General features: G+C 38.7%; 2 protein-coding genes across 3 annotated transcripts; one reads left to right on the forward strand and one right to left on the reverse strand.

Annotated features, from left to right (window-relative positions):
• The first annotated feature begins 7,174 nt into the window (after positions 1 to 7,174).
• On the forward strand, positions 7,175 to 9,439 carry LOC135619362 (transcription factor bHLH94-like). 2 transcript variants are annotated; one of them, XM_065121295.1, is made up of 4 exons: positions 7,175 to 7,734; positions 7,863 to 8,303; positions 8,484 to 8,594; positions 8,982 to 9,439. In XM_065121295.1, the coding sequence occupies exons 1-3, from the start codon at positions 7,285 to 7,287 to the stop codon at positions 8,580 to 8,582; spliced, it is 990 nt and encodes a 329-aa protein (XP_064977367.1). In that variant the 5' UTR covers positions 7,175 to 7,284; the 3' UTR covers positions 8,583 to 8,594; positions 8,982 to 9,439. The 2 variants fall into 2 exon arrangements, with proteins under 2 accessions (XP_064977367.1, XP_064977366.1); XM_065121294.1 differs by lacking the exon at positions 8,982 to 9,439 and having other exon boundaries at positions 8,484 to 8,877.
• Positions 9,440 to 9,583: 144 nt separating this feature from the next.
• On the reverse strand, positions 9,584 to 24,341 carry LOC103994858 (ATP-dependent RNA helicase DEAH11, chloroplastic). The gene is made up of 3 exons (XM_009415301.3): positions 23,357 to 24,341; positions 14,733 to 17,859; positions 9,584 to 10,997 (listed from the first exon to the last, which is right to left on the reverse strand). Exons 1-3 carry the CDS (start codon positions 24,176 to 24,178, stop codon positions 9,784 to 9,786), a joined length of 5,163 nt encoding a protein of 1,720 aa, XP_009413576.2. The 5' UTR covers positions 24,179 to 24,341; the 3' UTR covers positions 9,584 to 9,783.
• Between the last annotated feature and the right edge of the window lie 2,260 nt (positions 24,342 to 26,601).

Here is a 26,601-nt window from a genome sequence, read left to right on the forward strand (position 1 = left end):
TGATAAAATGCCAAAATATAATAAGCAAAAAGAATGTGTATCATGTCACACGTGTCATCACTCACATGATTGGCTTGTAGGGCACTTATGACTAGTAGGTAGTGGCGGTGTAAAGGTTCTCTCCTGAGCCTATCAAAAGGAGAATAAATTTATAAGAAAGTGGTTGGTCTTCGCCTATTGAAGGAAGAACGTTAGTGGATGTCGGTGGCCTTGACGGAAAAGGAATCGGGAGTGGATGTAGGTCACGACGATCGAACCACTATAAAACTCAATTTGCATTTACTTTAAGCTCTTTACTTTCATTGTAAACTGATTTCTTACTTTTACTATACTTCCATACGCTTTCAAGGTTAAGCATTTCCGATATTGGTTTTTATCGAAACGAAGATTTTTCGAACCGACGTCATTTTTACCGAAAGCACTAATTCACCCCCCCCTCTTATTGTTGACTTGATCCTAACAGGAATAATGTCCGATCCTTTGGCCCGATGCCCGATTTCATGGTACAAAGCCTTTTATCGACACGTCGATCGATCCTTCGGCCTGATATCTAATCTTTTGACATGTTCAACTCTGGCCCAACATCCGATTCCTCCTGCTTTAATCAATTTGCCTCTCCTGATCGAAGCTGGTTCTGCATCACTCAAAACACAAATTAGATCATAACATTATCGATTAGTTTCATCATCAAAATTTGAGATTCAATAATCTCCACATTTTTAATGATGACAACCAATTGACGATCGGAGTTAACCTTAACTCCCCCTATCAATATGGCATAATTGAGATGAGCCTTGAATTCAAATTGAACTCAAGTCAAAGCAAATTTAATCATGAAGATTTCATCATTGCATGCATCATTATCATAAGTTGAAGTATCACATGCATAATACCAAATCATCATATATATTTTTAAAATATAAAATCATCATTACATGCATGATTCCAAATCATCATTCATAATTACATCATATCATGCATAATCATTATCATACATTCTCCCCCTTTGTCATCAACAAAAAGGAGAAGTGCAACTATCAATGTTTTAGAGGTATAAGCTTAGCAATTTAGCAAATTTCTCATCACTTTAGAACATGCAAGCTACTGATTTCTTTCTTCTCTTTTGAGAAGTGCAAGCTAGCAATTTTTTGCTTTCTTTGCAATGTTCGAGCTAGCAATTTTTGCTTCCTTTGCAAATTTCAAGCTAGTAAAATTTTACATCATTTTACAACATGTAAGCTAGCAACAATTTTGAGTTTTGTAAGTTTGTAATTTTGCTAGATGTGTAAGTTAGGATGTTTGCTTTTCTTTACGATGTTCAGTCTAGAAAGTTTTTGAAATAGAATACGAGATAGTAAATAGCAAGTTTAGAAGATGCAAGCTAGCAAGTTTTTCACATATGAAAGTTTGTAAAATTTTTGCATCTTTTAAGATGAGCAAGCTAGCAAGTTTTTCTTCCTTTTGCAATGTACAAGTTTTCAAATTTTGCATCTTGAGCTAGTAATTCTTTCTCCCCTTTGTCATTGTAAAAAAGAAGGAAAGGATACAATAGTGCAAAATATTTCAATCAGTACACGAGGCATACAAGCCATAAATGCAAAGGGGTAAACATTAAGAAGTCAAGTGACATATCATGGTGTATTTGGATAAGTCAAATAGTGGAAAGAAATAATTATAGTAAACGATCTTGATTCATAACAAAAATTCTTAAGTTATAATTTCGATAAATCAAGAGAAACCATGATTCATATCGATAATTCTCCTTTTTAGTAAATAGCAAAAAAAAATATAGAAGAATAAAATAGTAGAATATTTTGATTCATATATATGAAATCTCCTGATTTATATAGCAAAGCTCCTCTTAAAAAAATGAGAACACGTAATAAGAGATCTTGATTCATAAAAGATTTCAAGTTTCAAATATCAAGAAATCAAGATGATGATTGAGATAAAATTTATTCAAATTTAAATCACCAAATCATCAAAATTCCTTTCAAGAGATTTAGAATAACATAAATAGATTTATCAATTTCTTATTGAAAAATCGATAAGATAAAGATTGAGAAGTTTTCAAGAAAAATGCTTTCCTCGTTTTAGTTGTTTCAATTTAAGTGATTAGATTTCTTATAAGCATGCCCAAGTTTTTTTTTATGCCAAATCAAAACATACATTATCATTTAAAATGGAAAAATAAGATTTATCACAAAAATCATCAAGATCAAAAGTGTAACACAATTCCAAAACATAAGATTTCAAATCATCATTACTTTAAATTATCATGCATAGTATAAAATCATCAAGCATGGTATCAAACCTTTTAGCATTTTCATTACATCTTATATCATTATGTATCATTAAATCATCAAACATGATTTTATTAAACATAAAGTATTTTTAATCAAAATCAAATTCAAAAAGCAATACGGAAAACATCAAGATACACATTATTGCTTCTTAAACACATATATAGAATTAATCTTATTAGGTGTATAAGCATTAGATTTATATCTAATATTTTGTTCCTTTATCATAAAACATACAATTATCATGATCAATTTTTTAAAATTTTCAAAATCACTATAATGAAAAGCATGATCCCCTTTTTTTTTCTTTTTTGCATTTTGTATACTAATTTAAAAATAACTTATGAAATGCATCAATTAATTTCATAGTAAACTAAGAGGGTTTTGGTTACCTCATCGTCGAAAGTCATTAAGGCGTAGTTCGCTACCTTATCTTTGTTGGTTTGCTTCTCGTCTTCGGCTAAGCTCGATTCATCCCAACCCGCCTTGAATACTTTCTTCTTCTTTGGCAGCTTCTTCTTTTTAAGTTCATTTTTATTCTTTGATTCTTGTTTTAAAAACTTTTTAAGCTTTATTGTGAGAAATTCAAGGTCATTATCATCATCACTTGAGTTATCACTCTAAGTGGTATTCAATTGTTCGAAGTATTAAATCCTTCATGTTCTTTCGAACGTTATTCTCATGTTCATCAAGTTCGTCATGTGCCTTGCATGTCATTTCATAGGTCATTAATGACCCGATAAGTTTTTCAAGTGGAAACTTATTTAAGTCTTTTGTTTTTTATATTGTAGTCACTTTAGGATCCTAATTTTTAGGAAGAGAATGTAAAATTTTATTGACAAGTTTAAGATTTTAAAAACTTTTAAATTATTGAAGACATTTGTAAAACGGGTGTACATGTCAACAATAGTTTCACTTGGCTTCATACAAAACATTTTAAAATCATACATCGAAAGATTAATCTTTGAATCTTTAACTCTACTAGTGCCTTCGTATGTGATTTCAAGTGTATATTGTATCTCATAAGCTGTTTCGCAAATAGAAACTCGATTGAATTCATTTTTATCTAAAGCACAAAATAAAACATTCATAGCTTTGGTGTTCAAAATGAAAGTCTTCTTCTCCAAATCATTCCAATCATTCATTGGAAGAGAAGAGTTTTGAAATCCTTTTTCAATAATATTCCATAAATCAAGATTCAACGAAAGCAAGAAAACTCGCATCCGAGTTTTCCAATAAGTGTAGTTCATCCCATTGAATATAGGAGGATGAATGATAGAGTGACTCTTGTGAAAGTCGAAAAGAGCCATTTCTCTTAAGTGTTAAACCAAATAAGAAAAACGTGGCTCTGATACCAACTGTTATGATCAAGTCGGCACTAAAAGGGGGGGTGAAATTAGTGCGTACGTAAAAATCAAGTTGAGCCAAAAATCTTCATACGATAAAAATTGTTTTGATAATGTTTAACTTTAAAAATGTTTGTAAGAGTATGCAGCTAAAGTAATGAGGAAGTAAAACAGTTGCAAAGTAAGTAAATGTCAACAATAGAAATGCAAATTGAGTTTATAATGGTTCAGTCGTCGTGACCTATGTCCACTCCCTATTCCTCTTCCATCGAGGCCATGGGCATCCATTAATGGTCTTCCTTCAATAGACAAAGACCAACTACCCTTACAACTCTATTCTCCTTTTGATAGGCTTAGGATAGAACCTTTACAACCCCACTCACTCCTCTCTAAATAAAAATTACACTTAGACTAGAGGAGGAGAACTCTCATAAGATTATAATAGAATTTTTCTTGTTTTTGTTCTCAGTTCTTATGTTTGCTGAGCAAGAATGAGAGTGGTATTTATAGGCTTGAAATGTATATAAATTTGGAGCCTAAAAGTGTCTCATATCTGGTTTTCGGGGTACTAGCGGTACCACCACCTGTGTTGGGTGGTATCACCACTTGCAACACTAATACTGGGTGGTACCACTACCTGACATAGTCTGGGAGACTGTGTTTACGTGGTACCACCACCCAGTCTAGTGGTACTACTGCTTGACACTAGGCGATACCACCGTCCAATCTAGTGGTATTTCCGCCTAACATAGTCTTGGAGATTGTGTCTCAGAGATTGAGCCACTAGCGGTGCCACTGCCTAACCCAACTTTTAGGTCATTGAATGGATCTTTCTCTTGGCCCAAAATAGCCCTAATTCGAGCCCAATTGGTCCCTAATTGAGTTGGCTTAATTATATTCTAAACCAATCCAATTACGACCTAAACTAACTCAATCTAGATAAATTATTACAAAGCACGAATCATCTATTGTCCAGATGTCGTTGGTTCTTCTAGCGCTTCATCCGATCCTTCGACGCATCGTCCTCTCCTTCAGCGTATTGCCCAATCGACATATTGACACCCGCAACTTTCGATCTCCTTAGCGCAATGTCTGATCCTTAAGCCCGATGCCCAATTTCATGGCACGAAGCCTTCTGTCGATACGTCGACCGATCCTCCGACCCAACATCCATCTTTTGACATGTTCAACTCCAGCCCAACATCCAATTCCTCCTACTTTAATCAATTCGCCTTTCCAGATCAAAGCTAGTCTTACGTCACTCAAAACGTAGATTAGATCATAACATTATCAATTGGTTTCATCATCAAAATATGAGATTCAATAATGAGAGAAATATCTCATATGTTCTTGCTTAGACAAATCCCTAGCTAGAGTCATTCAGAATAAGAGAGAAAGAGTTCTCTGGGAGAATCCGATTAGAGAGAGACTCGAGGAGAAACCATATGGGCCTAATAGTACCATGCTCGGTATACGATCTCTAGGGTATTAGATGGATGAGAGACTATAGATACACGGTAACCGAAGATAAACAAGTCCAATAGATTATATTCCCTTATATTGTCTGGGTATTGCGGCATAGTGGCCTAGTACATCCGTAGTCGATGAGTTGAGTGAATTATTATGGAGATAATAATTCACTGAGCTAGAAGGAGTTTCGACAAGTATGACTCACGACCAGTTCGATATTGGGCATAGAGGGTCACACACATATGATAGGCATTGCGACAGTCGAAGTTCGAAAAAAAAATAAGATCATAAAATCTGTAACATTTATATTCAATTTCAAACCCTAAAGAAATAATATAATCATGATCGATGTTGCCACGTTTTTTATACTTAGGCTGAAGAAGAACAAACGAGCACACCCAAAAACTTGAGATCAAATAGTTGGGCACAATGAGTATAGTTAATGCAATTAAAAATTAATAAAAATGTGTTGAGAAATATTTAGTTGTGTTTGAGATATATCAGAAGAAAAAATCTTGAATATAAGCAGACGCAAGAGGCAAAGGATAAGTCGTCTTACAAATAGATGAAATAGAATTGATACTTGTTCATCATAGTTGATGGATTGGTGAGAGAGAGAGAGAGAGATGGGACTCAACTTTGAGCATTGTGTGAGTTTGATATCATGAAAAAGAAGGACGATAAAGGTGAAACTTTGTATTAGCTGTATGCATTACAACCCAATTTATAGAATAAAAAATAATTAGATTAATCTCATAAACACTAATCAAGGGATGTCAAATCCTTTTTATATGGTAAGATATAGAGAAAATCTAATCTTCTCATGATAGTCGTGATCAAGAAAAATATGAGATTAAAAAAAAAACGAGATATTCTAATATAGTAGCTTTTACAATTCAACCATCTCTCTTCCCTTGTGCATAATACTATACTGCCTCTGAGCTCCCATGTGCCATATCCACCGACACAGTATCTTGTTGAACAAAGTGCATAAAGGAGTTCTGATGACGAGACAGTGTAAAATTGCAACCTATGACTTGATTCCCTCCTGAAACTGAGGATGGTAGTGAGAGGTACTGTGAGGAACCAATACAATCTAGTAGTTTGCATCAGTAATCAATAATACAGGTATGTCAAGTAACAAAGGGGTATGTGATAAGATAAATCTTGAAGTACGTAACCATCAGCTTTTGTACTGTTTCCTTCAGTACACTTGGACAAAACAATTAATATGTCCAGATACGTTATGGATTCTGCAGTGTCTCACCCTCAATTAGCCACTCGAGAGGACTTGTCTTCCATTCTAATTGGCTTCTTCTATCCACTGCAGGTAGCATCGTCGCCGACCTCTTTTGGACCATCATCCTACATCACCTGTATCAATCGAAACATGTCGTACTTACGGCTGAATTATCAACACCGCACCAAGGAACAATTGTCGATGCAGCCACAGTGAGGGGCCACCGACAAGAGGAGCAGTAGGTTGATTAGAATCTTGTCTTCACCACCGAGTATGAAACAGCAGCTGCTAACTGTTGCTTGTTGCTATCTGAATACTTTTCTCAGTTCCACAGCTAGAATACAAGTTGCAAAGCTCTTTAATTCTAGACAATGGTATCCAAATCTTTCGCCAAATCGCGTGAGCGAGCATATAATTTGATAGCTTAACCTCGGGGACAAGTGGAATTTTCTTCACCACCCTCGAGGCTCATGGACTGTACTTGGTACACCTGCGGTGGAAGCACCATGGTGCAACTACGGTGGATTCAATGTATGCCAGGTCCTGCAGCAAGTGGGCGTTCGTCCCATTGTTTCTCCTGTCAATCCTGTTACACAGCATGGCCAAACACAGAATTACGCAGAGTATGGTCACATTCACACCTATAACTTCAATAGCCACTGGAATCTCTTACCCCTGTTCATTCTTGTCTGCTTCCTCTACATTTCTTGGGTGTCGATACCAACCTACCGTTTGCACATCACAAAGAGAAAAGGACCGGATTGCAGTGTCCCTGTGTTTTTGGTTAATATACTTTTTTTCAGCTTACTAGTAACACAAGAAACACACGATGTCTACATCTCATCCAGCTTCAACAGCTGTTCTCTTCTTCCTTTAAAAGCTCATCATCTCTTCCCTCCCCTCTGTGAAGAGGAAAGTTGAGTACATGTCTATCCGAAAGTTGGTAATGGCATTAGAAGCTGTTGTATTCTCTCAGGGACTGTTCGGTTACGCTTGCAAGGAGAGCTGCACCACTCCTGGCGGAGGGGCATGTAGCTATGACCTTGGAGATGTTAGCATGGAGGCGAAGAGTTCGATGCTTGATGGGGATATGGATGGAACTCGGTACCCATCTTGTTCCGACTTGGTGCAAGACTTGGAGGGCTGGCACGCGAACTATTCGACAGCGGAAGGTCAGGAGGAAGCGCCGGCCGAGGGCAAGGCCACCGAGGTGGTCAGAAGGAGGAAGCGGCCACGCACCAAGGGCATCAAGAACAAGGAGGAGGTGGAGAGCCAGAGGATGGTCCACATCGCTGTGGAGCGCAACCGACGTAAGCAAATGAACGAATACCTCGCCGTGCTCCGATCTCTGATGCCTCCCTCCTATGTCCCAAGGGTAATAATGCGCACTCTGCTTCCTCCTCTCATACCTTACGCTCGCTCCATCTTCATCGGTCTCTAAAACTCTGCAGCAAGCCACGTGAGGTAACACTGTAATATATATAATGTACCAAAACACTACAGGGTGATCAAGCATCGATCGTTGGGGGTGCAATCAATTACGTTAAGGAACTTGAGCAGCTCCTGCAATCGATTCAAGTGCAGAAGCAACTCGAGCAGCGAGCAGACACTGATGGGTTCGCTTCTCCTTTCGCCGACTTCTTCAACACCCCACAGTACTCGTCCTGCTCCTTTAATGGGGGTACCAGCAGCAGGAGCCAGAATGGTGTCGCCAACGTCGACAAGGACTACAGCGGTAACGAAGCTATGGTGGTGAAACGGTCAGCCATGGCGGACATTGAGGTGACGATCGTAGAGAGCCATGTCAACCTCAAGGTGCTCTCTAGGCGGCACCCCAAGCAGCTGTCGAAGCTGTTGACATGGCTGCAGAATCTGCGGCTCACGCCACTGCACCTGAATGTAACCACTGCCAATGAGAGGGTTCTCTACTCCTTCAGTCTCAAGGTACATAAGCCTCTAATTTACTCTCTCTCTCTCTCTCTCTCTCTCTCTCTCTCTCTCTCTCTCTCTCGCTGAGCCGCAATCTTACCGTTCATGTGCTGGTATACACTGTTATTTAGGCAACCTAATGGACTGTGTTCTCTTCAGTTCTCATGAACACTATACTGCACATTTGGTTGGCAGGTGGAGGATGACTGCTCATATGCTTCAGTGACTCAGATTGCAGCTGCTGTATGTGAAATGATAGGGAGGATTCGAGAAGAGAACATTGGACTGTCTTAATCCCTTCCACATGTAATTATATTCCATTGGCCTATCATTTATATATGAATTTCCATAAAGATGTATGATTTCATGCCTTCTCTTTTCTTTTTGTAGAATAATCTTATTTTAGTCTGAGTTTGTAGCGCATGTAACTTTTAATCTAAGGTGAAAATAAAATTTGTAGGCTATGATAATATCACATCCTTCGTGAGCCAAATTTGTAGATTTAAAATATCTTTCTTAGAGTTATAGAGTTTCTTATTTCTGTCTTCTGTTTATAAGAGTCTTGAAGGAACAGGTTGTGATGTAGGAAGCCTGGCATTGTAATTTTGCCATTTTTTAATTGTCTTCAGCTCACACACACACACAAAAAACACAACTTATAATTATTCTTTTTCCTCCTCTTCTTCCTTTCAGATATGCTCTTTTCTCATTTAGAGAAGAAAAGATTGTGCTGTTTTAAGGCTGCTATCTCTTTGTTCTAACAAAAAGACAACTTGGTCATCTAAAATCCAGAGCAATTTCATGACTGATCCATCTTTGCTCAAATAATGCTACGCTGTTTGGGCAAAAAGGCTTCAATTCAGACTCCCGTGTTGCAGATGGATACAGTGATTGATTCTGATCGCTGACTTGCAATGCTACTGTTGATCGCTCGAGGCTACTGTTCCTTTTTCCCTCCCTGGAGACTCACTCGCTCCGGAGAGAGTTGTACGAGTCAGATGAAGTTTCGGATGAAGAAAGAAGAGTGTTAATAGGAGCGAGTGAGTTGCTGTGTTTAATTTACTCTTTTTCTCTTTGGTGCCTCTGCTTGCCATTAAACATAAAAAGAGAGATGATTACCGAGTTAACAATATCAAATATGTTAGTATAATTCTTACATAGCTCCCACCATAACCTATAGAGTTTCTGAACACATTATTAAGGCGCTGATTGATGATGTACACATCAGATCTGCTAATGCAACAGATCCAGTTTCAAGGATGTGATCGCCGCTTGTGTCCGTCCATTCTGCCATGCAAAAATAATAACAACAATAACGAGGAACGCCCCAACTAAGTCTCCGTACATGAAGAATACACGAGTCCACAATCAACTTAGGCTACACTAATAAGTCTTCCTGACCACCACGTACAGATATATATATATATATATATATATATATAGACATATATAGACATATGTAATATGGACATGTATACATCTAGAGTGCATCCAATCAGTAGGATTGGTGGACAGACCTGAGGTGTGAATAGCACTCATCGCTACTTCTGAAGGAACTTATGCATACCCAGCAGATGTGCCTTCCGCACCTGCACTCCACATGGTTGCAACCTTCAGTCTTCTCGATGGTAAGCCCACAGCTAGGGCAGTTGTTCACGTTTTCCTTCCCCCTACACCATTCTGCCAGCGAGAGGTCCGGGTCTTCCTTGTACTCCATGTACCTCTCACAAGATACAAAGGGATGGTACTCGAGATGACACTTCCTGCATGTCTCCGCTAAGCAAGCCCCGCAGATGAAAGGCCCAACCTCCTCTTCCAGGGGCGCAACACGGTATAAGTTGGGGCAGTCAGGTGTCGGACAAAACCGATAGGTCCCATCGCTGGATGCCACGAATGCACTCAACGAACCTCTGAAGAGCTCTTCCAGCTTCTCGAATGATAACAGAGATCTGAGATCTATGAGCAGGATTAGCTTCTGGCACCCCACCTTAGTGCAACAAAGGGGGAAACCATCACGTGATCTTATGGTCGATTCAAGTTGATTTTCCAAGCAAGCTCGACAAAATGTATGCCCACAAGCTTCGAGTTTGTAAGGATCCTCCAGCTCGCATAAGCATATGGGGCAACAGGATTCTGGTGGCCTCTCAATTACCCTATTTTGATTGATGGATAGCGCCACCTCAGAGATCAGGTCTTCGACCCTTTGCTTTAGTTCTCTGTCTCCTCGAACGTAGAGGGTATGGCGTCGAGTACTGAGAGTTACCTCGGCTCCAGGCACATTTTCCTTGAGCCCCTGAAGATCTGACCCAAACCTCTGCACCACCTCTTTCATCAGGTTTGGTGGGAGGCTGCGCCCTTGGAGGGGGATCTCAAGTAGCTTGTTCTCATGGAGAGTTAGCAGTGAATGGACCAAATTCTTCTCAGCCACAGATACTTCCTTTGGGGGACCAAACACTCTGATGTTCAAGTTCTGCCGGTCATACAGAACGTAAGTTCCAGTCTCTCGCTCCACAGTTTTTAAACATGCAACACCATCCCGGGAAAAAAGAAGCTGCAGCACTGCTGGGGTGAGGCTTGAATGAGTTATCGTTTTGCCTTGTGTCAACTGCTCCAGAGGTCTCCTCAAATCTACAATATTTTTAGGGGAATTTGCAGATATCTTTACTCTATAAGAACCATTATCATTTTGCTCTAGGTTGTAGGACACACCTGCAGCATGACACAACCAGCTGAAAGCTTATATATTGCAACTGAACTTTGAAGCTAACTGGATAATACAAGTAACACTAAGCAGTTACAACAAGAGATACAAGTCCATTCCTGAGAGGTTATTATATCCAAACATTAATTTCCAAAAGGTTTTCTTTATCCACAGAAGGAAGAACTCTCAAGAAGATGAAACTTGCCCAGAATGAGAATCCAAAGCAGGAAAAAATTTGAAAACTTATTACTTCACAAAAACAAAAGCTAACCAAGAAATGACAAGTTAAAAACACCAAATTACTAAGGAAATATTTTTAACTTGTGGAACCAGTGATTAAGTAAAGGAGTTCTATTAGCAAGCCATCATGAAGTAATATAGCATGTAGAAATTTAGTGCTATTACACAATGAAGTCTAGAATAATTTGTTATCATTTTGGTAAAGAGAATTGATGTACTGAGACAAGTTAAACAGGACAAAACTACCACGCACTATAAGCTTGAAATGCCATGTTGAAAGAAAAATAAAATCTATATCTCTTCTGAGGCTGGAAGTTGATAAATAAGCCACTTATGCAGCACAAATTAATAGTTCAAAGGATCCCCAAGAGGCTATTGGAAGCTGAATTTAAAAATTAATAGCTAAGGTCAAGTGCTAGTTCTTGACAAAAATAATATACACATATATACTCATCCTCTTTCCATCATCCAGGTATTTCAACACTGCTGATTACCCACTTTCAGTTTTCTTCCCATTTGCTGAAAATTTTCACCACATGAACCAAATCTAACAATGCACCAACACTGTTGCAAATTAGAATATGCAGGTGCCCTCCACTGCTTCTTTTCTCTTTCCATCCCTAAGACTTGTTTCGATCTTTCAGAAAATGGTCATCCAGGGATCTATCATCCAAAGATGCATTCACAAGGAAAAGAACTTGAAGACTTCTTTATGTCCCTTTTACCAATTTGTCATTTACCTTGGCCAACATCATCGTCGACAATAATAGAACTAAACTACCAATGGTTTATAATGCATGGCAAGTTCTTCAAACAGGCATCAAACAGTGATGCTCGACCCTTTCAAAGACATTAAACATATCCTGATTTACTTTACAGTAGCCAAATTATTCTCTTGCATAAGACAATCTTCCAATCATATATTTCTCTGGCCTTCCTTCTCTTTAATGCAAAGCTTTGGGTCCAGAAATTCATATCTGATTGACACACAACATTATCAACTAGACCAAATCCTAACGTCAAGACAATTATGAATTATGTGAATGTGAGTGAAGTATGACTTTTCAGTAATATTTTTCAGATCTCAACGGAGTCCAGATGAATGTCATCCATTAGCACGTACATGTTAGTTGAGATACTCCATGAAAACAACCAGAAAAGTTCATTCTGAACTGTGCCAAACATTATGACCTGTTTTTTTTGCAGCAATCTCAAAACCACCATGTTCTACATCCTAAGAAGCACATTTCAAATAAATTATTCCCATGTTAGCTGGGGGTCTACTCTATTAAAAAGATAACCTACATCAGCAACACAAATTTAAGAAGACCAGAAAAAATATAGTACTTTTCCACCCTCAATGGCATGGTAAAATTGGTTCCAGTCCAGAACTCAAACTAGAAAGCAGCACTCTGAGCAATCCTTTGATTCTAGAAGGCCGCAATAAATATTATAACATGGCAATCATCTCAATAACTTTTGCCACCTATGTACCAAAATCTAGAACTACTACAAATATCTAGAGGTTCTACAGACTCAACTGTCAACAAGAGCAGATTGCATCAGAACTGCTTACTAATCACGGTCTGATACATCATGAGCTAACAGTCCATTCCTACATAGACATCAAAAGTAGGTGCAATAAGGGAGTGAATAAGTGTTTAAAATAATGGATCTGATGATGTTTTTGTCCTCTGATGGCTTATAAGCATTATGGACTATAAAAGACTTCCTAGAATGATTTACTCACTATGGAAATTATAATACATGCCAACCACTTCAAAGATAAAGCATTAATCACAAGAAAATTCTTAAGAGAAATAGTTGGTGTCTAACTCAAAAGCACAGGAAGAATACAATCTTCTAGGCCAACTAATTTATTGATCAACATCAAGTCAAGTACTTCTGGTGCACTTGGGAATTGGGAACGCATTTGAAATATGCATTGATCGCCCATTACACATTTTAAATGTGAATTGATGTTTGATAATTTTTTTTCAAATTGCATTTGGCCTAGATGTTACATTGCAAATGCTCAAATGCTAATGTTACTTTATTTGGCCTGGATGTTGTATTTCAAATGCTTAGATACCAATGCCACCTTAGGGCGCATTTCAGCATTTTGTCAGATATTAGTGAAAATTTTCAAAATTTTCTAAGTACCCTGTGACATTATCGAAAATCATTTCCTCTCCCCTTTTCTCAATTTCTGTCATCGTTAATATGATATTTTATTTATTTATTTTTAAAGGATATTTTATATTAACTGGACCATACAAAATTTTTGTAAAATGACATACATTCATTTATTTATTTTATTTATTTACATAATTTAAATAAAAAATATGTATTCACATTTGAATACATATTAAAAATATTAGAAAGGTAAATTTGTCATATAATATTCAATGAGTTTTTGAAATATAATTTTACTAAACAATACTAACGTCAATGCACATTTAAAATGTAATTTCATATATTATTTACCAAGCACTCAAAGCATTGCACAACTGCACATTCATTCAAATCTCTTTCTCCAAATGCATATTAAAAATACAAATGTGTTTCCAAACACACCCTTCCTCAATTTGCTTTATTGTATTTATTTACAATTACATGCATCATTCAGCAATAGGATTTCAAGCTTCATTTTAATTTAATCATTTATCATTTGTTCCTTGCTCGTATGTGATATAGCTTCCAAATCTAAGTGAATCAGTTAGCAATTTGTTATAATCTTGATAACCAATACTGTCATTGTTCATGTATATAATTTCTTTTTCAAAAAACCAACTACCCAACTAAAAAGTGCTACACAAGTTTTCATCTATAAACTTTTTTCAATTATTAAGTGGATAAGTACAAAGTTGTACATCTATTGCAGATAACTCGAACATAAATAGAGCTAGTTGCTCAAAACCCAATATGAATTGATGAATGTTATCATATTAAGCAATCTATTTAGCAAGCTTCATCTCCAAGACATTATGAATTTAGATACTCTTCCATTTTCCACTATGTTCACTTCCAGAATCTAATTATCAAAACTTTGAAAAATCTTTGAGATTGAGAACCACAAAAATAGTTATTTAGAAGAGCATATTGAAATCGCTTCAATAGACGATAATATGAGAAAAAATCATTTATGATGGTATGGACATGTACGTAGGAAATCTCCATATATGATAATCAGAAGAGATGAAATAATTAATGTTAGTAGTATGAGGAGAGATAGAGGAAGACCTAAAAGGACCTTAATAGAAATTATAAATAATAATTTAAGTACTCTGAACCTAACCAAACATATAACTTTTTACATATCTCAATAGCACCAAAAAATCCATGTAACTGATCCCAAATAGTTGAGACTTACGATTTTGTTATTTTTGTTGTAGAAGAATACATTGAAAAATATTATTTTCTTCCTCCTAAGTCAAAACATGTAGATGGAATAAGAAACATTGATATACAGAGTAAATTATCAAACAGAAGTACATACATACCCCTTTGGCATCTGAAACTTTCTAGTAGTGAATCCAGTTGTTTCCTGATAGCACAATAGACACGTGAAGGAAATGACAAAGAGCTATTAAATACTTGTTGGCATTGTATCTTCTGCCACGTCTCAAAACCAGGCAATACTTTCCCTTGGATGTGATTTAAAGCCTTTTCAGCCTCCAGATGCAGACTTCCATCAAATGTAATCATAGCTTTCATGGTGAAATCCTTTGGTTCAGGTTTGAATACTTCGACCCTGAAATTATTGTCAGAAAAATGCTTGTGAGTCATAAAAGGAGAAATTTCTTTAATAAGTGCTTCTGCACATGTAGCAATTGGTGGGTCAGCAACTGCCATTCCTCGTGCAAGGTGAATGCCAAGGATTCTCCTCTTTGTCAAACCTAGAAGAGCATCACGGAGTTCTTCTTCCGATATGTCTCTGGGAACTCCTGTTAAAAATACACAATTCTGGCGTTTTTGGCTGACCTGAATGTTAATATACCTTCCTCCAATTGTCAAAGCAAAACAGTCCCTAACAATATATTCAGCCTCTCCATCTGCACACGTGACAAGTGCAATTCCCCTGCAAGGCCTCCTTGGCCAAGAGACTTTGACTCTTACTGCAGAAAATGGTGTCACCTTCGGTTCAACTGCTTTGATGGGCAGTGCTCTAATCATGGACCCACAAAACTCCACCTCGTTCAGCTTGGTGACAGCATTTTCAGCAATTTCAGGACTAAGGAACGTTATCCTTCCCCATTTATTCACATATGATCCCTCTTGTCCAGTCCCTCCATATTTTTGAAAATTAGCTATTCCACACGCATACTTCTCAACCATCACCAGAAGTTCCTTGTCATTTAGAGAAGATGAGTTTGGATGCAAAATTTCCACAGTCAAATATCGTTTTTCAAGCTCCAGATGCTTAATTTCAGCACCAGAGCCAAAGAGAGCCAAAGAAGAGGAAATACCAGGTCGGCCTGGAAATAAACGTTTCTCAATACACTCATTTCTCAAGCATTTTTTTTCGTACTCCAGGGCATCCTTAACAATACTAGCCACCTGCTCTATATCTTTTTCTGAAGCATATACATGAACCTCACTTTTACTAAAGTCAATATCTATACTGATTCGGTTATCTGAGCAAACATTTTGAGTGTGCAAAATTAACCTCTGTAAGTTTTGGTTTGACTTTCCACAAAATCTTTTAAGCAAATTATTGCCAACTCCAGATATCACATCCATCAGCATCTTCCGACTTTCCAACTGGTACAAATCAAATAGAGGAGGCTGAATCATGCACAAGTCATCAAAGTCAACAGCAGTTACACAAACCAAATAGTCAGTCAATGATGACAAAATCTCCCCAAACACCACCCAATCTGGCCTTTTCCCGTAGACTAACAATGAGCTTGATGGATGAAGTTGTATGCGTTGACCAGTTAAAGCCACTTCATAACCAAGTTGATTGCGTCCAGAGAACATTGCAACATTCTCTACAAGAGATGAAAGTATGACCTTCTTCAATAATTTATCATAACAACTTGGTTCATCTGGGTTCCATAACCAGTAACTAGGAACAATAATGTTGAGCTCATGCTGGAGACAGCTTTCCAACTCTGATACAGCTTCCTGACATCTCCTCAGTGACTTTGCATTGATGCTATTCCGCCAACACCAATTCCTATTTACAGGCTCACCCTCCCATTTCTTGTAAACAGAGAGAAGAGTGAAAAGGTCTCCATCATGATGGCAAAATGGAACCCTAAGACAGTCAGCTCTATATTTATCCTCTTCGCTACCAACTCTACAAAATATACTGCTAGCATTCGGCATTATAGTGGCAAGGATGATACCCTCCTTCCTCAAACCATGATCAAAACAACCAAGAATTATTTTCCCTAGCCGTGGCTCAATACCCAATTTCACTAAATACCAACCAGTCTCAGTAAGTTCATATGCATCAGTTTTGTGTGTAACAGCACCCAAATGGATTAGATTCTGAATTGCTACTTCAGTAGCCTTTGGACATGGAGCATCAACAAACTCGAAGTCTTGAACGTTCTTAATACCTAAAGCAAGGATTCTCAACACAGCAATTCCAAGGTGCACTTTACGAATTTCAGGTTCCTGATGCATTTTCATTGCCTGAAAATCAGATTCTGAGTAAAGCCTGAAACACTTACCCGATTCTGTTCGACCTGCTCGGCCAGCTCGTTGGTTAGCAGAACTTTGGCTGATCCTACTAACCTTAAGCACATTCATACCAGAGCTAGGTTCAAACCTGCTTTCTTTGACCATGCCAGAATCAACAACATACTTAACACCTCTGATAGTAAGTGATGTCTCAGCTATGTTAGTGCAGAAAATAATTTTTCTCTTGCCAGGGTAATTTTGAAAAACATGTCTTTGTTCAACAAAAGAAAGCTTTCCATGCATTGGCAGCACAATGGCAGTGGGATCAGTGAAGTTTTCACAAGCCCATTCTACTTCCATCTGAGAAGTCAAAAATGCTAGGATACCACCATCTCCCTCTGTCTTATGAATCATGTTCACCATCTTTAAGACATCAGAGGCATATGAAGCACACTTTCCAGAGAAGTCCTTCACAACGGCAGATATATCAGGAATATATTTGATTTCAACAGGAAAGTTTCTTCCCTTGACATATAAGGTGCTGCAACTGTAAAAATAGCCTGAGAGTCTGCTTGCGTCAACTGTGGCAGACATTATTATAAGCCGTAAATCTATATTCTCAAGCAGCTTCCTCTTAATCAATGCCAAAAGCAGATCAGTGTTCAAGCTTCTTTCATGTGCCTCATCTATAATAATGCATGAAATATGGGGCAAACCTGTACCTTTCATAAAATGCTGCAAGAGACAGTGATCTGTCATAAATATCAGGCCCAAGCCAAATTCCTGAAAGGATGAATAGGTAGGATAGGAGTGCACAAAATTGTTGGAATAGCACCCATTGGCTTCCTCTCCAACCCTTTGTGCCAAAGAGTTCACCGCAATTTTACGAGGTTGAGTGCACACGACAGCTCCATCAGCACCTAGTCCTGAATCAGCAAGAAACTGGACCAGTTGAGTACTTTTCCCTGAACCAGTCTCTCCAATCAAGACCATGACCTATGAGAACCAAAGAATAAAATTATAAAAATATTTTTCAGTCCTTAACTAGTTTTGGCCAAAAAAAAAAGGGAAGTCCATGATTCTACTTGAAGTAATCATGAAAGTAGATCTGAAAATGCTATTTATTCAAAAATAAACTATACAAAGTCGAATTTGAATAGGTATTGATATACCAATAACTAGATGAACTACAAAGTAGCTAAGCCAAAATTTACAAGAAAAGCAACATTGTAGCAATCAAACTATTGAAGCTTCCATGAGTGGCAATATTTGTTAAGAATAAGAACACTCTTATCATGCCAACTGCCAAACCCAGCAGCTCCACAAGACATTTTATATACAGCTATGTACCACGAAACTTGAGAACTAGTAATAAGTACCCCAAGAACTAGTATTAATTATCCCGAATGAAGAACTGGATATGGTTGTCTTTATGAATGTTTGTTGGGTTGGACTTATGATGTTGCAGATGTTAGAATTAATGATAAGAGCAGAACCACCAAACTAGTTAAAGAACTTAAAATTTTAGCCGACCCCAAATAGTTGGGACTTATGGCTTTATTGTTGTTGTTGTTGTACATTCTGGAAAAGTCATATGTTGGCAAACCATATGTAAGAACATGCCATATAAATTTTGTTGATAAGAAAGCCATATATCTTAAGTTATAACAAGTCGAACATGGAAAATAATGGAAGCATCTAACATCAGATGGTATTGTCATGTTCTATCTCTACCTTTCTATCAGTAACAACATCCACCCAGTTCACAATAATAATGATGTCATAAGGCTACAGCCACCAATATATAGAAAAATGTAACAATGATGTTATCATGTTATTGCAATTACATAAGTATGATAAAACCCTAGGGTTTTATCATAAAAGAAATGGGAGAAAAGGGAATGATCACTTCGAGGGGATCGGCCTCCTAAGGTTTGTCAAAAGACTGAATAATATTTCATTGATTGATGAAAAGAAACAGATACATCCCTATTTATAAAGTTCCACCCAGAGTCCACCAGGACTTGGACTCTTAATAATAAATAAATATTAAATACACCCCTATCAGACTCTAAGTACGGTCTCCACTTCTTGATAGTGTAAGCAATAGGTCGGCCTTTCAGTGTATTAGTCATTACAATCTTCTAGAGAACCCTCTCTATCCGATGGCTAGTGGTAGTTGTGACCTTACTTCTGCGTCTTCCTTTTAGATCATCTACTTTCCATTAATAAAAAATTTCATGATTTGTTTAGAAAAATTCCAAGAAACATCACCCAGGGTTGATAGTCATAAAATTCCAAGCATCACTTCGAAGTCTTCCAAGGGTAGTAAAAATAAGTCCACAAGCAACTCTTGGCCCTGTATAATCAATTTTATCTTCGAACATTTGCTATTACAAGTTAAAATTCATCCATCAGTGACCTTTACTTAAAATTAGTGATATCTACAGATCAAGCTAATGCACCTCGGTGTCACTTGGCCAAGGAGAGGATAAAGACATCATTTGTGATCTAAGAGTGTTGCTTCATTGAGCATTGCAGAGTGAATTAGTAGAGAGATAGATAGAGAAGTTTTAGAGATGGAAATGTGATGTTGAACTAGAATAATAAGGGAGTATAGGTCTAGAGGATAATTACTAGTTAATGTAGTGAGAGGTGCACTTAAGGGGGTTTGAGGTATATTCATATAAATCAAATTTTAGATTATCATTGTAGTGGCTCGGATTGCTAAAGGATCAAGATTTTAAAAGGGAAAGATAGACTCAATAAAAATAATATGTTATAATACAAAGACATTTTGAGTTTAATGATCATATCACTGAAAAATATTATATTCAAGGGAATATCTAATGAAGATATTACAAGATGCAAGACTTCGATCTTGGTATTAACAGCCTTCAATGTGGTAGGTCAATCGGTCAACAACCTTACTGTCCATAAAATTGTTAGTACTACTAGTATCAATCAAAACTGTAACATGCTGATGTTCCAAAGTTCCTTCAACTTTTATAGTTTGCGGGTTAGAGTAGCTTACTAATGCATGCACTGTATGTATGATAGGTCCAACATCTCCACCAGAATCCATACCTTCATGATCGGAGTCTACATTGTTAGCTTCTGGTTCCTCTCCAATTGGTTCAATCATTAAAAATTGTCCTTGTTTACATCGGTGCTCCCTACTTCACTTTTCATCACAGTGCCAGAACAAATCTTTCATTGATCTTTCCTTGAGTTCTTCTCAGGTTAGTCTTCGGGTGTTAGGGTTTCGGTTGGGAATAAATGGTATAGGTGGCTTGCTGATCATCTGTTTGTTGTCACTTCTGTTTCGACGATTTTTCCTACTGATTTTTTCCTCATGCAAACGTGCAAATAAGATTGCAGCTATCATAGTGCGAGGTTGGCAAGCTTTGACTTCACACCGGATATCTAAATTAAGTCCTTCAATAAATGTTCCCACTAGTTATCATTCGGACCAATCTTTGACTTGATCTGACAATCGTTCAAATCTGCTATGATATTCTAGCACTGTAGAAATCTGATTAAAGCGAATGAGAAGCCATCTCTTGAATGACTCCCACGAGGAGACCCCGTGACAAGTTTCGTACCAATCATATCATTGGATTGCATCTCCATCTAGTTGGATTGAAGTTGTTTCCACCTTGGATTCTTCTGGAGTTCTATGAAAACGAAAAAAAATTTCTGCCCTAGAAATCCAACTGGTCGGATCTCCATTTTCGCATCTTGGAAATTCCACCTTCATGCGGGGGTAGCTTACATCCTGTTCTTGGTTCCTTTTTCTGGTGTCTCCAGGTCGATTCAACATAAGACTTGAACTTTCATCTTGTTGAAGCTTGCTAAAGCTCTCTAGTAGGCTCCTTTTGAAATCATTAAGTGTTTCTTGCATCCAGTTCTCAATTCTAGTTTCCAAAGCTTCTAGTTGAGCTTTCACTGAATTATTGATAGCCATTGTATAGGACTGTAGATATGTAATCCCCAATTGTTGTTTCTGTTGTCTAGTCAAGGGCATCAGCATTGCCCTATTTGGTGCAGTTGTTGTGAAGCTTATGTTGAGGGCGTGAGGAATCGCGACGCTACCGAGGAAGCGGATGCCGAGAGTAGCTTGAGGGCTCGCTGCAGTCGTCATGAGGAGGATGCTGCTGCTAAGGCTGGGAGGCAGCGGTGGTGGCACAGCTGGGAGCAGCGTTGAGGGTGTAAGGGATCATTACGAGGCTACTGAGTAAGCGGATGCTGAGAGCAGCGTGAGGGCTCGTTGCGGTCGCTGCGTGCGCGGCTAAAGGCAAAAGCGTCGTCACAAGCGGTTGTGGCCCAAGGGGAGGCAGCGAGGGTCACGATTGGGAGGCGAGCGATAGTGGTCGCTGGCCGGGAAGCAGCGACGACGACCCTTTCTCGTCGAGCAGGATGGTGAGTTACCCGCCCACGAGGAGGGATGGTCGAGCAGTTATGGCTGCGACCCAAGGGGAGGCAGCGAGGGTCACGATTGGGAGGCGGGCGACAGTGGTCGCTGGCCGGGAAGCGGCGACGGTGGTGGTTGCTGGCCGGGAAGTAACGACGGTGGCCCTTTCTCGCCGAGCAGGATGGTGAGTTGCCCGCCCACGAGGTATGGTTGAGCGGCTGCAACCCAAGAGGCAACGAGGGTCGTGGCTGGGAGGCGAGCGATGGTGGACTCTAGCCGGGAAGCAGCAGCGGCGACGGTCGCTAGCCGGGAAGCAGCGGCGACGACCCTTTCTCGTCAAGCAGGATGGGGCGCACTGCCCTCACGCTGCTCTCGGTTGGGAGGCACGCTGTTGGCAGCGCCATCTCAGGCGAAGGCGCGATTGAGGCGGCTGTAGAGATGTCGAGGACCACGGTTGGAAAACAGAGGCTGGGAAATAAAGGCCGTTGAGGACTGCGGCTGCTTCTTTTTTTTTTTTATGATGGCTGCGGCAAAGTGTTGTGAGAAATTACAGCGAGAATGCCGAGGATCGCTGCTCTGATACCAAATGATAAGACCCTAGAGTTTTATCATAGAAGAAAAGGGAGAAAAGGAGATGATCACTTCAAAGGGATCAGCCTCCTTGATCACTTTGAGGGGATCGGCCTCCTAGGGTTTGTCAAAAGACTGAATAGTATTTCATTGATTGATGAAGAAAAACAGATATATCCCTATTTATAGAGTTCCACCCAGAGTTCACTAGGACATGGACTCTTAATAATAAATAAATATTAAATAAACTCCTATCCGACTTTTACTGAACTAACATTATTCATAAGCTCATAAAATAAAAGGATCCTAACAAAGTCATGATGATGACAATGGCGAGTGAGAGCAAGAAACCAATTGACAAACTGAAGTTCAAGAGCAAAGTCATGACACAGAGTAAGGCAATAGTGTAAAATGTACAAGCAAGATTAACAAAGGCTCGTACGATCAAACTTTTTGGCTACTCAAGGAGAAACCCTGCTATCTGCAACAATCGTTAAAAGGTCTTTGGTTCATGTTGAACATTTCATTTGACAAATGATTGTGACCTTCAAGCATAAGATAAAATAAAAAATGATCCTCTCCTTTTTGGACCGTCCTATATAACAAGTTGCCATAAAGCCCTAATTAATTACTCAATGCCAAGTAGAAATATGAGCCAATTAGACAGAATTTACTTACAAGACCCGCTCATAAAATAAAATGACTTCAAACAGCATAATAGATTCTCATATGATTTATACATATTAGTAAAGTTTATGAGAATGCTTAGTGAAAGAAAGATCATGATTCATGTGATTCACATAAACAAAACAAAAGCTATAAATTAAGCCACAGAGATAGATCATCAGGTAGAAATTTCATAATTATTCCCTTCCCTTGACCAGAAATATGAACCAATTAGACAGACGTTACTTACAGGACCCGCTCAAAAAATAAAATGACTTCAAACAGCATAATAGATTCTCATATGATTTATACATATTAGTAAAGTATATCAGAATGCTTAGTGAAAGAAAGATCATGATTCATGTGATTCACATAAACAAAACAAAAGCTATAAATTAAGCCATAGAGATAGATCATCAGGTAGAAATTTCATAATTATTCCCTTCCCTTGACCAGAAATATGAACCAATTAGACAGACGTTACTTACAGGACCCACTCAAAAAATACAATGACTTCAAACAGCATACTAGATTATCAAATGATTTATACTTAGTAATAAAGTTTATCACAATGTTTCGTGAAACAAAGATCATGATTCACAGAAACCAAGAAAAATCTATAGATTAAGCCACAGAGATAGATCACAGAACTATTACTTTCCCTTCACCAGAAATTTGTGTTACATTAACCAGAACCCTACCCACCCACCGCCCCCCCCCCCCCCCCACCCAACAAAAAACAAAAAAATTATCAACACAGAAAGAGTGGATACAGGTTAATAAGATTCTGTCAAACTCCACTAGGTTACAACTAATAGAACAAAACATAATGAAAATGATAACCTGATTGGAGAAAATGCGTGAAAGAATTTTCCTCCTGCATGAATAGATTGGTAAACCCTCCTCGAGCCTCCTGCATTCCCTCTGCATCAATTGGCAAATCTGGTTCCAATCCAATTTGTCTCCGAGCTTAAAAATTTTGCCATTCACATCTGCATCCACCCCTCCTTCTTCCTCCTCAGCAAAAGCCTTTTCTTGTCGTTCACCAAGTCGAGCGAGAAGGCATTCCATGGCAGCATGGAACTCGGACAACCGGCCCTTCAGCTGTTTCCTTTCTGCCTCCAGCCTCGTCCTCTTATCCCTCAGCTCAGTGAACTTCACCAGCCGATTATGGCGACTTAGCAGCACCGACACATTCTTGATCTCATCCGAGACCTCATCGATTCTCCGCTCACAAAGTCTCACACCTTGATACTCGAGAAGCCCCTGAATGTGGCCACAAAAGAGGGTCTTAAGGCGGCCCTTCTCCTCAGCGTCATTATAGGGCGGGGCATCGGGGGCCGGCTCGATGACGGGGGTGAGGGGGTGGGCTCCGTCAAGACGGCGGCCCCAGAAGAAGAGGGCGGCGTCGACGGCATCGGCGTGGAGATCGTAAAAGAGCCGCCCAGCGACGCGACCGGAGTTGATGGCGAACTGGGCCGGGGGGAATGGGCAGGAGGCGACGAGGTCGTCCACGTCGGCGAAGGCGACGGCCCTGCGCACGGCGGGGGTCGAGCAGAGCAGGAGGACGGCGAAGGCCGGGCGCTGACACCGGGGCAACGGCCGCCGCTCCCGCCAGGGCGGAGGCCCCTCCACGCGGTGATCAGGGAACACGAGCCTCCTCATCTGGCGCCCGGCAACGTCGACGATGACCCGAGAAACCCTAAGAGCGAGAGTTGGTGTGTCAGTAGGCGCGCGAGCGCGAGCGAGAGCGAGAGCGAGAGAGAGAGAGAGAGAAATGGATGCGGGAGCGGAGGAGGCTGGCTTTAGGATTCGGTGGTGCCTCGATTGAGACTCCGTTCCCTGGTTAGTTCGATCAAAAGAGATTCGGATACCCTGTTGGCTTCGCTACAAACAAATGTTTTAACAATCTCCATATTGACCGTGCACTCTGATCTTGAGGTAATCACAACCCTCCGTGATTCAAGCCACAGGATCTCGGAGTTTTGCCGAGCCTGGACCGAATCCCGGGCGGGAACAGAAAACGTTGAACCGGACCGGTTGGCCGCTTGGTGGTCATATTTTTCACAAAAAGCCCTGAGAGTTTCATATTTATAACTGAGACGCTTCATTTTTAATTGCCATTTCAGCAGCTAACAGCAGTTACTCTAATGAGTTGAATGGGAAGGCATTTCTGCTATTGAATATAAAAGAAGAAAAAAGTTCAAAATTTGGGAGTGGAATTAATTCCTCTTTTGATAGGAACTTCAAATCGAGCAGTTTCGAGGGATTGTAAGATCGAAGGATGCATCTCTCGTAATCCATGATTTGCAAACCTTATGACACTGATTATGTACCAAACTATTTATTATGTATACTGCCGATATATGTAAACTTACTTATATAATGTACCAATAAATCCGTTTTTATTCATAACCCAAGAAGAAAAATGTCGTGTAATTATTTATATATACATGAGGTTTTTGCCAACACAATGCCTAGGTTAATTAATGTACATAACCTCATTAAGTAACGTACATAAAAACTTATTAGATGTATCATTACCTATTATATAATTAATTATATGCACCTGCCTCCTACTAATATAAATAATCTTGAGAATGTCAATTAATTATTTCGAAAGAATTTTGTGTCTGGATATTTACAAAACCAAAATTCTTATGTAATTTTGTGAATCAGACTCTTGCCAAATATGGTGCTTAACATCATCTCACTACTAATGTACAAATAAAGATAATGCACTATATATGGACAAATTACTTATTATATTTAAATCTTATACAAACTAACATATTTAGGTACATAAATAAAACTAATGTATCTACTTTCCTACGATAAATTAGCTACCCCAATAAATACATGTCTGATAAATTAGCTACCATAAAAACCAAACTTATTTGGGTTATCATCTGCAAAATATATATATATATATATATATCATTTAACTTAGCTGGTAAAATTTTTGACTGCCTGTTTTCATCACTTATCTTCGAAAAAAAAAAAACATAATTGTCTAAAAGGTTACAGTTAAAGTATTGGGCATCACCCAAGGGAGGGCTATTTGTGATTTGATGCATTATTTTCGCAAGGTGAACAGTGCCCCCCTTTATACCTTTTTGACTAGTGGAGGTACATTTTTGGAGCCAAGTAGCAGAAAGAAGAGGGTGGGTTTGATGAAGCAACAGATTGTGTGGTGGGGAGTTAAACCTATGCTGCTCACCCATCTCTGAGCTCGATTGTTTGTTGTCCGAGCTCAAGTGTCGCCACAGTTCATATAAACTTTGAGATCACATGTGGGAGAATAAACTACGGTTCGCAAAGGCACAGCCTCCTTCGGACCGGAGACGAGTCGGGAAGTGCTATTAGTGCCTTCATAAGTTCAAGCTAATAACATCAGAAGAGACTAATTACCATTCCCCGACTATAAAATCCCTCCACAAATAAATCATCAGATCAAAATGAATACATCATCATCAAATCAAAATTATATGATATGTATCAAAATTAATAATATTTTGCATAACTGTATGAATTTAGAGTCTCATCCAAAAACTCACTTCTTCTAAGCTTTATGAATACTCTGTCTTCGGTTACTCCCAAGTGATGCACTTGAACATCTGCTACAAGTTAGAATGTGTCAAACTAATATTTTTCATGTCCATCTCTTGAGATGGCCATGGCATTAGAGCTATGCTTTCTAGTCGTGTAGATAATCAAATTTTAATGGCAGGTTGTGTCATACCCATAATAATGACACGTAATAATCTAATTACTTTGCCTTCTATGACTATGGACATTTACTCAAATGAGTATATATATATATATATATATATATATATACATAAAATAGAGAAATCTTTCGGAAGAAATGGTCAAGGAAACACAAATATTTATCACTTTGTTTCACCTATTTGCTTCTCTACTTCAAAACTAAACTTCTTGCATTGACTATCAGAGCATTTTTCTTCTTTGACACTGCTCAAATGTTGGAACTTCAACCAATGGCAATGTCGAAGAAGAAATCTGATCTAAAAAGGAAGACAACAAACAAAGCCACTTTAAACGTAGGCCAGTCTAAGTTCACAATT

Source organism: Musa acuminata, chromosome BXJ2-8 (assembly GCF_036884655.1).
Source record: "Musa acuminata AAA Group cultivar baxijiao chromosome BXJ2-8, Cavendish_Baxijiao_AAA, whole genome shotgun sequence".
Taxonomy (NCBI): Eukaryota; Viridiplantae; Streptophyta; class Magnoliopsida; order Zingiberales; family Musaceae; genus Musa; species Musa acuminata.